At 42.2% G+C, this 17,142-nt stretch overlaps 1 protein-coding gene across 2 annotated transcripts in view; it reads left to right on the plus strand.

Moving 5' to 3' along the window:
* Positions 1-17,142, plus strand: part of RELN (reelin) — a 457,527-nt gene that overhangs the window by 216,831 nt on the left and 223,554 nt on the right. For both annotated transcript variants that reach the window (XM_058190565.1, XM_058190566.1), the window contains exon 8: positions 1,612-1,663. In XM_058190565.1, the coding sequence (XP_058046548.1) occupies positions 1,612-1,663 (52 nt within the window). The remainder of the gene's footprint in view (positions 1-1,611; positions 1,664-17,142) is intronic.

The raw sequence follows: 17,142 nt of genomic DNA on the forward strand, positions 1-17,142 counted from the left end.
CTTCAACTCATAGCATAGCTGTGCTTAGCATTGCATTGCATTGCATTGCATTGCATAGCATAGCTGGCTGGAGAATTCTGGGACTTGAAGTCCACAAGTCTTAAAGCTGCCAAGTTTGAGGACCCCTGATTTAGGATGTGAGTGAGGCCATGATTTGGAGTTTTTTTTTTCTTGTTTTTTTAGAGGGAAGGAGATGAATGGGAAACACACAGTTAGCTTCACAATCTAAGAATTATGGAAACTTAATAATTCACGTTCTTGAATTATTCCAAGCAGGGTGATTTTTTTCTTAAAGCAGGGTAGTTTTTTCTAAAATCAGGATATTCGGGTCTAATAAATTCAGTATTTTCAGATATTGAGGATATTTAGGTATTGTTCTGAGGGCTCCAATCATGATTGGTACGACAGTGGATTGTTCCACTGATTAATTGTTCTGTCAGGAAATTTCTCCTTAGTTCTAAGTTGCTTCTCTCCTTGATTAGTTTCTACCCATTGCTTCTTGTCCTGCCCTCAGGTGCTTTGGAGAATAGCTTGACTCCCTCTTCTTTGTGGCAACCCCTGAGATATTGGAACACTGCTATCATGTCTCCCCTAGTCCTTCTTTTCATTAAACTAGACATACCCAGTTCCTGCAACCATTTTTCATATGTTTTAGCCTCCAGTCCTCTAATCATCTTTGTTGCTCTTCTCTGCACTCTTTCTAGAGTCTCAGCATCTTTTTTACATCGTGGCGACCAAAACTGAATGCAGGATTCCAAGTGTGGCCTTACACAGGCCTTATAAAGTGGTATTAACACTTCACGTGATCTTGATTCTATCCCTCTGTTTATGCAGCCTAGAACTTTGTTGGGGTTTTTGGCAACTGCTGCACATTGCTGGCTCATATTTAAATAGTTATCCACTAGGACCCCAAGATACCTCTCACAGTTACTACTATTGAGCGAGGTACCACATATACTGTACCTGTGCATTTGGTTTTTCTTGCCTAAATGTAGAACCTTACTCTTTACACCCTTGAATTTCATTTTGTTAGACAGCGCCCAATGTTCAAGTCTGCACAAGATCTTTCTGTAACTTGAGCCTATCTTCTGGAGTGTTGGCTATTCCTGCCAGCTTGGTGTCATCTGCAAATTTGATGAGTTCCCCATCTATCCCCTTGTCCAAGTCATTGATGAAGATGTTGAAGAGTACTGGGCCTAAAACAGAGCCTTGGGGTACCCCTCTGCATACTTTCCTCCATGTAGATGCAGTTCCATTCCACTACACGTTGAGTGCGGTTGGTCAGCCAGTTACGAATCCATCTGGTGATGATGCTGTCTAACCCACATTTTTCTATTTTATCTAGTAGTAGGTTGTGGTCTACTTTATCAAATGCCTTACTGAAGTCCATGTAAACTATGTCAACAACATTCCTCTGGTCTACTAATTTTGTCACTTTGTCAAAGAATGCAATAAGATTAGTCTGGCATGATCTGTTTTTGACAAACCCATGATGGCTTTTGGTTATTACTTCGTTTGCTTCTAAAGTGTTCGCTGATAAATGTATAGTAACAAATGAATTTGGTGGGTCAATTCAACAATTCTCCCTCCCCCCCCCTTTTTTTTTTGTAGATTACCAATGGCCTTAACACAACAACAGCTTCTGTCCTCCAATTTTCAATAGGTAAGTTTTTATGATGACTGTAATTAAAAGGCGTAAGAAATGCAACACAAGTCTGTTTTAAAGTTTTATTGTATTTTTCTATTTGTATCTTATCAATTCACTTTATGCTGGAGACAGAAATTGTGTCTACTTTTACCTTCCTTTGGATACTTACTTTTTCAATACTCCTTGCCGTCTAACTTGTATTAATTTTTTTTGTACATGCTGCATTTTATTAATTATTTTAAAAAGAAGAAAAAGGTCCACAAAAGTGTTTGTATTTAAAGTACTAAAAGCAACAATGGTACTTTGTATATAGTCTTAGCCGATGAATTTAAAAAACATTTAAGCCGGTTAGACAAAAATGGAAATTCAAATTGCCTATACACTACAGCTTTCAAACAAAATGCTTTTTTATGGGTCAAATAAAAAGACATGGATGAAAAATAGATGGCGAATTAACAGAGTGACAGAGTGGAGACTTGGAGGTCTTTTAGTCCAGGGGTCTCCAACCTTGGTCCCTTTAAGACTTGTGGACTTCAACTCCCAGAGTCTCTCAGCCAGCAAAGCTGGCTGAGGAACTCTGGGAATTGAAGTCCACAAGTCTTAAAGAGACCAAGGTTGGAGACCCCTGTTTTAGTCCAACCCGCTGCTCAAAGAGGAGACCCTACATCATTTCAGACTGGCTTACCAGTCTCTTCTTAAAAGCCTTCACTGTCTGAAGGCAACCTGTTCCGTTGATCAATTGTTCTGTCAGGAAATTCCTCCTTAGTTCTAGGTTGCTTCTCTCTATGACATGTTTCTATCGGTTGCTTTTTGTCCTGCCCTCAGGTGCTTTGGAGAATAGCTTGACTCTCTCTTCTTTGTGGCAGCCCATCAGATATTGGAATACTGCTATCATGTCACCCCTAGTCCTTCTTTTCATTAAACTAGACATATTCAATTCCTGGAACTATTCTTCATATGTTTCTGTCCTTTGTGTTATTGGGTTCCAGTCTTGGAGAACATGAAATATTCATTTAATTTCTCCTCCTTTTGGTCTTCAAATGGGTAACAGTAACAGAATTGGAAAGGACCTTGAAAGTCATCTAGTTTAATCATTGATATTTAGTTCAAAACAACATACAAATGAGTTTTCCAATGAACAATAAATATGTGAATTAACATGCACTACCACTATACACTGAGCACCGCATTTGGGTTGGATATGCCAGTTTATTTCTAAAAAGATGGATTTATGCCCAAATTTAAATACATACATTCAACTGAATCCATTATATTGTCAATCTATAAGTAGGCAATGTTGATATTTTGTGTACTGGAGATTCAAGCTTTTTTTATTCCATTTTACTCTCTGTTCTTTCTTTGGAATATTCAAATAGTATATTGTATAATGCCCTTCGTGGTGGTGGCCCTTCCTTTATGGAACACATTCAACCTGAGATATAGTTGGCCCCCATCCTGTTACTTATCTGAAAGGCCCTAAAATTTTGGTTTTATCAGCAGGCCTGGTGACTACGAATGAAGATGGAGCTGTTCAAATGGCTGATTTAATTGTGTTGTTGTTGCTATGGAAGAAGGTGGAAGTTTTTTTATGAGTTTTATTCAGAGGTGGGTTTCAGCAGGTTCTGACCAGTTCTGGAGAACCGGTAGTGGAAATTTTGAGTAGTTCGGAGAATCGGTAGTAAAATTTCTGACTGGCCCAGCCCCCATCTATTCTCTGCCTCCCAATTCCCAGCTGATCGGGAGGAAATGGGGATTTTTGCAGTAACCTTCCCCTGGAGTGGGGTGGGAATGGAGATTTTACAGTATCTTTCCCCTGCCATGCCCACCAAGCCATGCCACACCTACCAAGCCACACCCACAGAACCGGTAGTAAAAAAAAATTGAAACCCACCACTGGTTTTATGATAGGGTAGATTTTTTAAAATGTTGTTAAATCGCCTAGAATCACCTACGTATGGGTTATATAAATTTGCTTAATAAATTGTCGTGTCCCACTCCTCCGCTGACGGCCGGGTCAGGGAAATCCGAATCAGGCGTGCCTCTGCAGCTCTGCCAAAATCCTAGCAAAGTCCTCAGGGCAGGCAGGAGACCAGAGAGTGACTTCAGCAAGATATGTTTAGACTTTGCCTGACTCAGAGAATGCCAGAAAGCAGGTCCTTTATATAAGCCATGGGGTGTGGCTCTATGACTCAGCACTTATCCAGGCCTGCCCCTCCCTTCCTTCTGTTGCCTCCGTCTATCAAGTCTTCTGACGCGAGGGTCACTCCAGTCTGCAGCTGTTGGCAATTGACCTCCGTCAGGCTCACTTGCTGTGGAGGAGGGGGAGGGGTCTAGTTGCTCCGTTTGCCTGGGCATGGAGCCAGAGCTGGGGGCTGGAGGTACTTCTTCCTCCTCAGCCTGTCTGGGCATGGAGCCAGGGCTGGGGCCGGGAGGCATACTAGGACATTCCTCCGTGTTCGGAAGCAGATAAGAAGGCCCCGGCTGTGGTGAGATCGGACGAGACACAACATAAATAAAATATTCAAATAACCATCTATACTTTGCTGTTATCATCTTAACATTTCGTAATGAAGATGTTCAACCCTCTGGATGTCAGGGGTGTTCGTAGCATACTTTTTCTGTCATGCTAACCATGTAGCTGTGAAACTCAACATTTTATCCTCAAATTATATAGACCAGCGGTTCCCAATCTTTCTGATACCAGGGACCAGTTTTGTGATAGACACTTTTTCCACAGACTGGTGGTGGTGGTGGGGAATGGTTTTGCGTGGAACCTCAATCCCCGTGCATGCGCAGATGAAGTTTTCTTTGCATGGCCCAGTTCCTAACAGGCCATGGACTTGTACCAGTCCATAGCCTCAAGTGTTCTGACCCAGCTCCCAAACCCGACAAACCCTCTGAAGTTAAATCAATGATTAGGAGCGCCAGCAGCCTCTGCAAAAAGTTCCTCTCTCACCACAGGTTAACAAGCCTGTCCCGCAGGGAGATGAATAGTTGTCTGCCACCCCTATTCATCTCCACCCTCTGCCTTTTATCCCCAGAGTTAGGTTGGGGCTTCACTAGCAGCGGTGGCTCTTCTGTCCCGAGGACTGGCCCATAGATTTCCACTGCTCTCCTCTCCTCTGCCTTCTGCACATCTGCGCATCAGGCACTGGACGTCAGTTCCTCATCAGCCACCTCCGGACCTGGGGGCTATTGACTCTTCATCTGAGGGCTGACGGATGGCCCAGGCTCCGCCTTTGTCGGAGATAGAGACAGAGGTGGAGCCTGGGCCATCTGACAGCTGACAGTTCCATTCCCTCTTCCCCCTTGGAGCTCTCAGGTTGCCCTGATGTTGACCCTGAGTCCCATGCTTCCTCCTCATCTGATTCGGTTGCTGGCAGGCCGGCGGTTGACAGACTACAACATCAGGGTTTGGGGACCCCTGATCTAGTCAAATCATGTGAACGCTTCCAGATTTGTGACAGAATAAGCAATTTTTTTTTAAAAAAAGGTAAGTGGATCATCAACACAAATAGCAAAAAAACCCAGTTTTTGAGGAAACGAGTTGACTGTCTGTGGGAAATTAACCATTTGTCTGTAGAGATAACTCAGGAATGAAGAAGCTATGTGGATGGCGAATTCTAGAAATGTACTTGTAAATTAAATCCTCATTTTTAACAGCCAATTATTCCAGCTGAGTGTTTCTCAGTGGGATTGTGATTCTACAGTGGAGAAATTTATTGGAAATGAATACGATTGGATTAACCCCCTACTCTGAATTAAAGTGTAAAATTCAGAAGGTCCCAGGAATGTATTTTACACAATTTTGTTTAACTTTGATTTGTTTTATTAGTATTTTTAAAATAGGGTCTCAGATAAATAATAGCAGTGGCCTTTTAGCTGAGCTGTTACTTTCATAGTGAATTCTACTGCTTATTTTTCTTGTTTCCATAATACTTAGCTGACAACAGCGATCTAACTGGCTTTTTAAAAATTATTTTTCGTTTGGTTATTATTATTATTTTTTGCGCAGTCAGTACTTCTGAACAGTCATAAAATTTCTAGTCAAGCTGAGCATCCACAGAAATAACTCCCATCAAAACCTACAGCCCTGTACTTAGTTGTTTCTACCTGAAGAAATCATAAATCTGATGAATTGTCCAAAAAAACGGAATTAACAGAAGGATTGTGTTAATTTATAGCCAGAAGCAGATTCCACTGAGTTCTCATAATGCAGCCAGGGGTGGGCTTCAAAAATTTTACATAGGGGTTCTCTGCCCAGTTGCTGGGTGGGTGTGGCCATGGTGGGCATGGCCTAGTTGGCCGCCTGCACCATGGCAAGGGGTGTTTTGCCCTCCCCAGGATCTGGAGGGTTTCCTTGAGCCTCTGGGAGGACAAAAACGGCCTCCAAAGGCTCCAGAGGCCCTCTGGAGGCTGGAAATGGACCTGTTTCTGGCCTTTCGGAACTTCCGGTAGGCCCATTTTTCACCACCACCACCCCGAGCCTTCATGCATGGTCTGCACTTATCTGCATCCAAAGCAGGCAGCATGGGGACTCCTGGAAGGGGCAGGGTGGGGTGGGCAGTGCCAGCCAGGAGTGGGATTTGGGGGTTCTCCGAACTGCACAGAATCTTAGGCAGAGGTTCTCCCGAACCCCCAGCAGCCCACCTCCGAATGCGGCCAAAATAAATCAAAACTAAAAGCAGTCCAAATCTCACAAATTTATTTAGTACCCTGTTTCCCCTAAAATAAGACATCCCTTCAAAAAATTGGGATTTTGAGCGCATGCGCTAAAGTAAGCCCCCGTTGAAAATAAGCCCTCCCTGAAAATATTTAAACGCATGCGCAGCCTGTCCCCGCCATTTCCTCTGGTTAGGGTTAGGGAGACAGAGCTGGAAATCAGGTAAGATGGCAAGAGGAGCCCCGTCTTGCTCCACATGCCCCAAAATAATAAGACATCCCCGAAAAAAGGCCAAGCACTTATTTTGGGGTTCAAAAAATATAAGACAGAGTCTTATTTTTGGAGAAACATGGTATTATATCTCTGTCTCATTTTTTATGTTTGGGAAGGCCGAAAATAGGCCTGTTTCCAACCTCCAGAGGGCCTCCGGAGCAGGGGTCTCCAACCTTGGTCCCTTTAAGACTTGTGGACTTCAACTCCCAGAGTTCCTCAGCCAGCAAAGCCACAAGTTTTAAAGGGACCAAGGTTGGAGACCCCTGCTCTAGAGCGTGGGGAGACCATTTTCGCCCTCCTGGAGGCTCGAGGAAAGCCTCCAGAGCCCGGAGAGGGAAAAATGCTCCCCCCCCGCCATGGTGCAGGAGGCTGTCTAGGCCACTCCCACCATGGCCACGCCCATCCAGCAACCAGGCAGAGAACCCTTTGCTAAAATTTTTGAAGTGCCTGCCCCTCAGGCAAACCCATCCGCTCTTCCCCCCCTCACCCCATGCCAGGCCACCAGCTGGGAAGGTTGCAGAAACTGGTCTGGAAGCAAGTATTTTGACTCGACTACTGATCCTCTGTTGTTTAGCTCTGTTGCTTGCTGTCTGCTTGTCAAAGCGTCCTAGCGACAGATTGTCCTTTGAAACCGTTGGGCAACAGTTCAATCCTCTCTCCCCCACCCCCACCGCCCCGGGATCAGCTCTTTCGCTGCCAAAATGCCCCCAATATGAAATCAAGTAATCTGATTTGGAGAAACGGATAATGGTAAAGGATTTAACCAGTGAGAAAATGGCCCATATTGCATCTTATAATCCAAAAGCTGCTTAGATGCTGAATTGGAAAGGATAACTTCCCTGAAACCATTTTATTAAGAGTTCCCCCTGGGCTCTTTCAAAGACGGAATATCAACCTACTGTATATGCTGCTGCTGTTCATTGATATTTGATAGAAGTGGTGATCAGCCATTTCTGCTAATTAATTTAGGTGCACTTAACATACGAAATCATTAAGTTTAAAGGACAAGGACAGGCAGTCTCTATAATATACAGACTTCTGCATATTCAAATTATGATGGCCCTTCCTTCCTTCATCCCTCCCTCCTTCCATCCCTCCCTCCCTTCCCTCCTTTCCTCTTTCCTCTCTCTCTCCTTCCTTCCTTCCTTCCTTCCTTCCTTCCTTCCTTCCTTCCGATATCCAGAAGGACGTTCCACCTTGAGTTAATCTCAGATAATTTCACGTCTCCCTTTTCATAGAGATCTGTTTGCTCAGAATTGCTATCATGTGCGAGGGGATTGCTACTAATTAAGATATTTAAAAGTGGAACCTCGGGGACCATCCCAGTCAAAAAAATTTAATTGCGCAGTTTAGAGTTGAAAATAGTCACCTGAGAGCTCTAAAGCTTAGCTGCCATTAAATATTAGTGTGGTTCATTAGTTAATTTATCTTTCTCCCAAAGGTGCTTTTTCAAGAGGCAATTGGACTTCCTTTGTTATTCTTTGAAGATATTTCGTTTCTCATCCAAGAAGCTTCTTCAGTTCTGACTAGAGGGTGGGGAATGAGCTGAAGAAGCTACTTGGATGAAAAGCGAAATGACTTCAAGGAAAAAAACCAAGAAAATATCCAGTTGGCTCTTGAAAAAGCATCTTTAGGACAACCATGACCGGGATCGGTGGTGGCATTCAGCCGGTTCGTACCAGTTCAGGAGAACTGGTAGCGGCGATCACGTCCTTTTTAGGTACTTTTTCGAGGCCGGGCACATGCACAGAAGGGATGAGAGCACATGTGTGGATGGCCAGGTACATGCGCGGGAGGTGTGTGGCAAATCAGTGGTAAAAATATGTCAAACCCACCTCCGACCGGGATGACTGACAGTAGACATAAATCATCTTTCCTTAACACTGTATGAAAACAATGTGCTTCCCTTAGTTCTGGTCCTCACCTTCCCCAAGCATGATAAATGATGGATTAAGGACTGAGTTGAAGACATTAGTAAGACCAAAATAGGTAGACATCAGAGAAGAGGGGAAATGCTCCACCAGTTGGATATAAACTCTTTAAATTTTGATGTCTGAATATTAGCAGACAATTATAAGGCAGTTTTTTGCACTGACCTCTGGTTTGTAGAGATACACATAGTTTTTTGATTAGTAGAAGTAGTTTCAGTCTCTAGGATTTAGAAAATGGGGGGTGGGGGATAAGATACAGGTGGTCCTTGACTTACAATCGCAACGGAGTCCAAAATTTCTCTAGCTAAGCAACATATTTGTTAAGTGAATCTGGATTCCTCATTGACTTTGCTTGTCAGAAGGTCACAAAAGGGGATCACATGACCCCGGGATATTGGAACCGTCAAAATACATGCCAGTTGCCAAGAGTCCAAGTTTTGGTCATGTGACCATAGGGATGCTGCAATGGTTTTAAGTGTGAAAAACTGTCATGTCAGTGCTGTTTTAACTTTGAACAGTCACTAAATTCTATTCTATTTTAACTATTCTATTCTATTCTATTCTATTCTATTCTATTCTATTCTATTCCATTCCATTCTATTTCATTCCCTTCCATTCCATTCCATATTTTCTATTCTATTCTATTCTATTCTATTCTATTCTATTCTATTCTATTCTATTCTATTCTATTCTATTCTATTCTATTCTATTCTATTCTATTCTATTCCATTCCATTCCATTCCATTCCATTCCATTCCATATATTCTATTCTATTCTATTCTATTCTATTCTATTCTATTCCATTCCATATTTTCCTATTCTATTCTATTCTGTTCTCTTCTGTTCTGTTCTGTTCCATTCCATTCCATATTTTCTATTCTATTCTCTTCCATTCTCTTCCATATCTTCTATTCTATTCTATTCTATTCTATTCTATTCTATTCTATTCTATTCCATTCCATTCCATTCCATTCCATTCCATTCCATTCCATATTTTCTATTCTGTTCTATTCTATTCTATTCCATTCCGTTCAAACTCATTCCAACTAACTGGTAGAATACCACAGACCACTATATTAATGGCAGACGCGTCCTTGTCCATGAAGAGAGAAAACCGATGGGGGTTTGTCATCCATGAAAACTCTCTGGTACCTAAGTTGTACGATTGTGCAAAAAGGCTCCTACTTGTTCAAATTGCGTACCAAGGTCTATTTCCCTTGGAGAGCAGCATAGAAGGTGGCTGTTCTCTTGGTTTCAATCCACTGAATCGCTTGGCGGTGGGTCCTGAGGGATTTTTCTTGAGGTTCACAGCATTACAGTACAGCCGATCGTCCCAAACATAAAATTACAATGACATCCTGCTTATCTGGGTAAAACAGCAGCCTCCGTTTGATAGCGTGGATTCTTTCCATACCCGTGGCATCGGCTGACACTTTAATTAAATATCTCTGCCTGTTGTCTTAAAAAGCATTCACGTACCTGGAAACATAAGCCTCGCCCGTGGTTAGCAAAGTTTGGAAATAATCCATCTGCAATTCCTTTGAGGAAAATCCATTCTTTAACTTGAGGTTTGCCCAAGTAATCAAAATGAATGTCCCTTCCAGATAATGTCCCTTTTATGGCCTGATGTTATTTATTTGTTCATTTGTGTAGAAATAGCAAGATTAGCAGGAAAAGAGTATTTGTGCTAAAGCAATCGAAAGCAAACTTACTAAGATTACTGAAACCAAATCCAGTGATACCTCAGTACTCATGTTTCCAGGAGCCACGATGAGTAACAAAAACAATGAGTACCAAACAACTTTTTCCCCCTAAGGAATAATGTAGTGAGTCACAAGGCAGCCGACCCAGGCAAGTTCTAGCTTGTGAGTCAAGTACCAAAGGAACAATGAGTACCGGGGCAAAATTTTCACATCAAAATGCACCGAGTACCAAGTACCAAATTCAATGAATTTCAAAGCAGTTGAGTACCCAGATATTACTGTGTCAGGGAATTGCACAGCCGGTGTCCACATGGAGTCAGAGGTGCTGATAAATAACTTGTGGTTTTATATAAACAAATGTATTTACACAGCGGTGAAATGCACTTATCTTCGCTACCGGTTCGGAAATGTGATCAGGCGCGCCTCTTCTGCACATGCGCCAAGGGTCAAAAATGGGATATAATGACGTCCCGGAAGGTGAGCAGAGCAGAGCCTCCTGCGACCAGCCCTACCAGTTCGCGCAAGCCAGATAGATCCAGCCGGATTTCACTGCTGTATTTACAGTAACTAAGAGAGGCAAACAGGAGCATAGTTAGGTAAATAAAGAGAGAGAGAGAGAGAGACAGAGACAGAGACAGAGACAGAGAGAGACAGAGAAAGGCGAGAAACAAGGAAACGCCCCCTTTTCTCTCACAGCAACCAATCACAGCTCAGATTGCCTTATAGTGGCCAACTCTCTTTATCCAATTAGCTATAACCGTGTATTGTTACTCGTTGTCCAATCCTTGACTGCTCCCACTATTACATTTTAAATATCTTAGCACACTGTACCAGCAAACCAAAATCTAATGATATATGAAACACCGTCCCGTCAGGAAGTCCTTGATTGAGCTGAACATATGGCTGTAAATCATTTTATACAATCAGGAGAATAAATAACAAAGTTTTTAGCTGTCCTTGTTCTAATGGTCATGCACCTTACATGTTAAAATAAGTTCTCTGCTTCTTTGTTTAAAAAGTATTTTAATTGATTTCATAAATGTTGGCTCTCAAAAAAAGTTTTGATAGGAACTTTCATCAGAATGCAATCCTCCTTGCTCTCTTCTTGGATTAAGCAACGTGGTTGCTAAATATGATTGCAGGATTTTACAGGTATTTGTGGGAAAACTCTAAAATGTCATCTTCATTTCCCAACTGAAGTTTTCCTTGTTAAATAAGATCAGGCTTTCCAGGGGTGAAATCCAGCAGGTTCTGACAGGTTCTAGAGAACCGGTAGCGGAAATTTTGAGCAGTTTGGAGAACCGGCAAATACCACCTCTGGCTGGCCCCACAGTGGGGAGGGAATGGAGATTTTGCAGTATCCTTCTCCCAGGAGTGGGGAGGGAATGGGGATTTTGCAGTATCCTTCCCCTGCCATGCCCACCAAGCCACACCACGCCCACCAAGCCATGCCCACAGAACCGGTAGTAAAAAAAATTGAATTTCACCACTGAGGCTTTATCAGAATTTAGTTGTCCAAACTTTCGAGAAGGCAACTTTCGCTAATTATTCTGAAAAAGTTTATGTTTTTTTATAAAAATCAATTCCTTTACAAATAAATGCTGCCTGAACAAGACAAATAATCATATTTGAAAGGATTTTACTCTCGTCCAATACATTGAAAGCTACTAAGTTTAGAAAGACGTATTTAGGGTTTGGATTTCCTGTGTATTCAAAATGTACACTTGACAACAGATGCCATTAAAAAGATGTTCAACCAATAAAGAAAAAAATGGTATATAAATGTTTTTCTTTAAAAAAAAAATAGGTTAGCGGCAGTTGTTAGTCAATTTATTTTTAAGAGCTTAATTGGGAACGCAATGTATATACCCTTGTTGATGCAACATTAATTAATCACAGTGGTCTTGTTTTGTTAGCTGCACAAAGATGTTAAGGCATATTGTACATGCCGGTGAGAGGTGGAAAATTTTATTTTTAACTTCATTTAAATTTTCCTTTTTAAACCAGATGATAAATAAGGAGAGAGAGAAAAGGGTGTTATAACACTTTCTGGTGTTTTTCCAGAAATTTATTTTTAGCTCTACGAATAATTATTTGCTAGAATTAAGCAAAAGTTCTTTCTTTGTGTCTATACAATTTCCCAACCAATTCACTGAATATTTTCTATAGAACAAAATAATATACGCGCGATCCCCTAATATTTCACAAGCGAGGCCATTCTTGTATCTTTTTTAATATTGCCATGGAAAATATTTGGAGTCACTAAGTATAGTATTAGGAGCATTCATTTTTACGAAGGAGCTCATGCTGTGTTTTGTCTTCAAAACGGAACAGCTTAACTGGGAAATTATAGAATACAAAATTCTATTGTATTTCGCAAAATGCTCATATCCTTTCTCTACTATTTTACATAGAAGATTACAAATATGGCATATTTCTCTACCTTATATGTTGCGATAGGGAATCGTAACAGCATCGGCATTTGATTCCAAAGGAAGATTATGCCTGCTGTATGAGTCTTTTTATGGGGTTAGGGGAAACGTTTAAAAACAGAGGTTTTCCCGCAGAGACACAGAGCATCCATCCCTCTTTGAAGGGTTAAAATAACTCTGTCCTTGTCAAGGTTTTTAGGGCTGCTTTGGAAGGTGTGTCGTCTGTCTCTAATTGCACAGCATAGCCCCATCTCAGGGGAATGTGACTGGGGTTTTTCTTTATTGGAAAATTTAAATTCATCAAATATATATTTATACTGGAATCACCATCTGGTGTAACTCCTTAACCTTACAGGACAGCAGGGTTCTTATTTTGCTGACTTGTTTTCGAGAGGTTATCTCGAGTCTTTCAGAATGCAGAATTTCTTCCCCGGTAGAATTCTCCTGATTAACAAACTATCTTCCGACGGAGACTTAATAAGGGGGTGACATCAGTAGTGGGATCCAGCCAGTTCGCACCGGTTCAGGAGAACCAGTTGTTAACTTTCTGAGCAGTTTGGCAAACTGGTTGTTGGAAGAAATTGTTAGGGCAGGAAGAAATCGTTAGGGCAGAGAACTGGTTGTTGAATTACTTGAATCCCACAAGTGACATCAGTAGTGAAATCCAAATTTTTTTACTACCGGTTCTGTGGCCGTGGCTCAGTGGGCATGGTGTGGCTTGGTGGGCGTGGCTTGGTGGGCGTGGCAAGGGAAGGATACTGCAAAATCTCCATTCCCACCCTACTCCTGGGAGAAGGATATTGCAAAATCTCCATTCTCACCCCACTCTGGGGCCAGCCAGAGGTGGTATTTGCTGGTTCTCCGAACTACTCAAAATTTCTGCTACCGGTTCTCCAGAACCTGTTGGATTTCACCCCTGGGTGACATGATAGCAAGTGTTCCAGTATTTGAGTGGCTGCCACAAAGAAGAGGGAGTCAAACTATTCTCCAAAGCATCTGAAGGCAGAACCAGAAGCAATGGATGGAAACTAATCAAGGAGAGAAGCAACTTAGAAATAAGGAGAAATTTCTTGACGGTTGAGAACAATTAATCGGTGAAACAGCTTGCCACCAGAAGTTATAAATGCTCCAACACTGGATGTTTTTAAGAAGAGATTGGACAGCTATTTGTCTGAAATGCTTTAGGGTTTCCTGCCTAAGCAGGGGGTTGGACTAGAAGACCAAGGTCCCTTCCAACTCTGCTATTCTATTATAATGGAATCTCATCTCAATTCTCTTTTTCCAATATGCCCAAGTGTCTTTATTTCTAGGAACTGCCTTCCCTTTGGTGTGGGTTTTCAAATGCATACATATTCACCCAAGAGACTGCTCCATTATATATAAATCATAATAATGCGCATATATTTGATCCTTCTGCTTTCTGGAGCCCCTTGGGATTTTTCACAAATCTACAATCTCGATTATTGGTTGTTGTTGTTTTTTTTTACGTTGGGTTTACACTAAGTCTCACGGCAGACATTCATTTAATAAATATAGGAACTCTTTGTTAGTGAGGAAACATATTTTTCTGAAACTGGAGCCTTATTTCTCTGATTTATTTCCCGCTCACCTCGAGGCGACTCTTCAATCTTGAATCATCTCTGGAATGTCTCTTGTTTCTGCTTTTGTTTTTTAAAGAAAAGAAGTTTTTTTTTAAAAAAAAATGACTCTTGAGTGAATAATACTCAGTTTTGAAGACACATGTCCATCACACGCCCCAATGAGGACACCTTTCCAACTGGAGATGCCTCCCAGTCACCTGACTCCAGGCAGATGTCCTTGACACTCTGAGAAAGGAATGTTATTTTCACTATATATCTCCCATACTCCATATAATCCCCCTCACCATTTTCCCACAGTAGAATATGTGGCAGGCCTGAAGGCCCAATGCAAAAGATGGCTTTCAGGACTCACAGTTGGCTTTGGACAGCAAGATGCAATGCAAACTGGCCTACTCTTTAGGAGGGCGATGCTATTGGCTGCTTTAAGGTAAAGGTAAAGGTTTCCCTGGCACATATGTGCTAGTCATTCCCTCTAGGGGGCGATGCTCATCTCCGTTTCAAAGCCGAAGAGCCCAGGGGGAAGGGGGAAATGACCCAAAAGTTGAAAAGAACTTTGAAGAGAGAGTTCAAGAGGGCGTGAAACCATTAAGAGGTGTGGTCTACGACGGTCCAAATGACCATACTTCCCACCCTACTCTCAGGGAGCTCGACAGTGAAATCCGTAGCTATCTCTTCCCAGGGTCAAGGCGGGTCTGCCACTTGCTGGAGTAATCCGGGGTGGGTGTATGGTTGCCCCCCTTGACAGCTTTGAGTATAGTTTGGCCGCCAGAAGCTTCTCTCCCAAGCTGCCTCGGGCCCGGTGGCTGCAGCGTATTTTCCCATGCGGGGGGTGGGGGGGCAGCCGAACCAGCCATCGCAACATTTACTCAAACTGGAACAGAGGCTGAGTAGAAAAACCGGCATTTACAAATACATCTGACAAACTCAGTTACGCCGATGGAATCCAGTCGTAATAAATCCTGGATCCTTACAGTCTCATTAATTCTGACTCTCAATTGCATCGAGGAAAGCCTGTTCTATCCATGGGCTGTTTATTACGGTACTGCTTCGAGTTTTGTTTTGTTTTTTTTCTTCAGTCCCCTTGCGGGATCTGCCGGCTTTTAATTCTGGTTATTTATTGACTGGGATTTTTTTTTTTAAAAAAAGGTTCAGTTCATCAACTTGGATTAGAGCATTATAGAGCTCAACCGTCTCTAAGGTGATAGGCTGCCCATTGGTGCTCATTATGGAGATAATAGCTTCATTAAAAGGGCTTGGCATTGGAAGAGATAACGTGTCTGAGCACGGACTCCGGTCTCCCAGGGCAAAGGGTTGAGAAGATGCACTCAAGCATAAACTTGCTTCTGGGCTCAATCTTGTAGTAATTAGAACATGCAAGGAAGAGGCTAAACCAGTGGTCCCTACCGCCCACTAGTGGCCGTTCCAGCTTTCATGGTGGGCGGTAGGGGTTTTGTCCGATACTGAAGCACTATCCTTTTTTTAAATTTAATTGACTTTTAAAAAAAATTTCATTAGCATTATTTAAAAACATTTTCATTAGGTTTTCAGAAAATTCCCCGTGACAATTCAAATTTCTGAAAATATATTATTCGTATTGCCTGCGCATGAGTTTAGTTCTCATTACCTAAGTGAAACTAGATGGCGCTATAGTGCGACCGCAAACAAAAGAGCCTCGTCCCAGAATAGCTTGCGCATCTCCCCCCACACCACCCAGCTGTAACAGACAAGCAGAGCTGGTAGCCGGTGCGTCCCCTCCCCCAAATCTACTTTATAAATCCCATTACTGTGGAATCGGTGGGCGGTTAGAAAATTTTACTACTAACAGAGATACAAAATTGGGCGGTAGGTATCAAAAGGTTGACTATCCCTGGGCTAAACCAACGAGGAGCAACCAGGAAGATGGTTCCCAGCATTTCAAGGCTTATTAGAGGTCAGTCTTGCCCTTCAGCAGGTTCGTGGACTTCCGGAAGACACCATAAATACCTGTAAAAGGAGGGGAAGGCTAGGAAAAAAATACTTGGATGATGAAGCCAGACTTGTGATCTTCAGCCTTGGTAGAAAAATGTTGGACTGGCCTTGACCTGCAGCATTATGAATAAGTTGCAAGGGATGTTATAAACGAAGATGATTTTTTTCTCTATGCCTTTAAAGGTGACTCCTGTCTCTTGCAGAGCCAGATATGCCTAACAGTTAATAATACATGCTAGGAAGGAAAACTATGACACAGTATATTAGACCTGCCATCAGTGATAAACTTCCTGTACCACACTGTTCTCTGGGAGATGAATAAGTTGGCTCTACTTAGTTGAGAGAGTCTACAGGTTGTTGTCGTCTTACGACAGTCACAATGGTGCTGCAAAATATGACTTAGAATAGAATAGAATAACAGAGTTGGAAGGGACCTTGGAGGTCTTCTAGTCCAACCCCCCGGTTAGGCAGGAAACCCTACACCAATTCAGACAAATGGTTATCCAATCCCTTCTTAAGAACTTCCAATGTTGGAGCATTTACAACTTCTGGAGGCAAGTTGTTCCACTGATTAATGGTTCTCACTGTCAGGAAATTTCTCCTTAGTTCTAGGTTGCTTCTCTCCTTGATTAGCTTCCATCCATTGCAGGGGTGAAATTCTACCGGTTCAGCCCGATTCATCCAAACCGGTAGTAAAAAAAATGCTTTAAAAAAGTTTAAAAAAAAGGTTCCGACGATCGCGGGCACAGCTGATTGTCACAGCTGATCGTCGGAACTTTTTTTAAAAAAAAATTTAGTTTAAAAAAATGCTAAAAAAGTAAAAAAAAAAAGTTGGCCACACCCACCCAGTCACATGACACCCCCACCAATGCACGTCCACCAAGCCACACCCACAGAATCAGTTGGGAAAATTTTTTGAATTT

Source organism: Ahaetulla prasina, chromosome 7, assembly GCF_028640845.1.
Source record: "Ahaetulla prasina isolate Xishuangbanna chromosome 7, ASM2864084v1, whole genome shotgun sequence".
Lineage (NCBI taxonomy): Eukaryota > Metazoa > Chordata > Lepidosauria > Squamata > Colubridae > Ahaetulla > Ahaetulla prasina.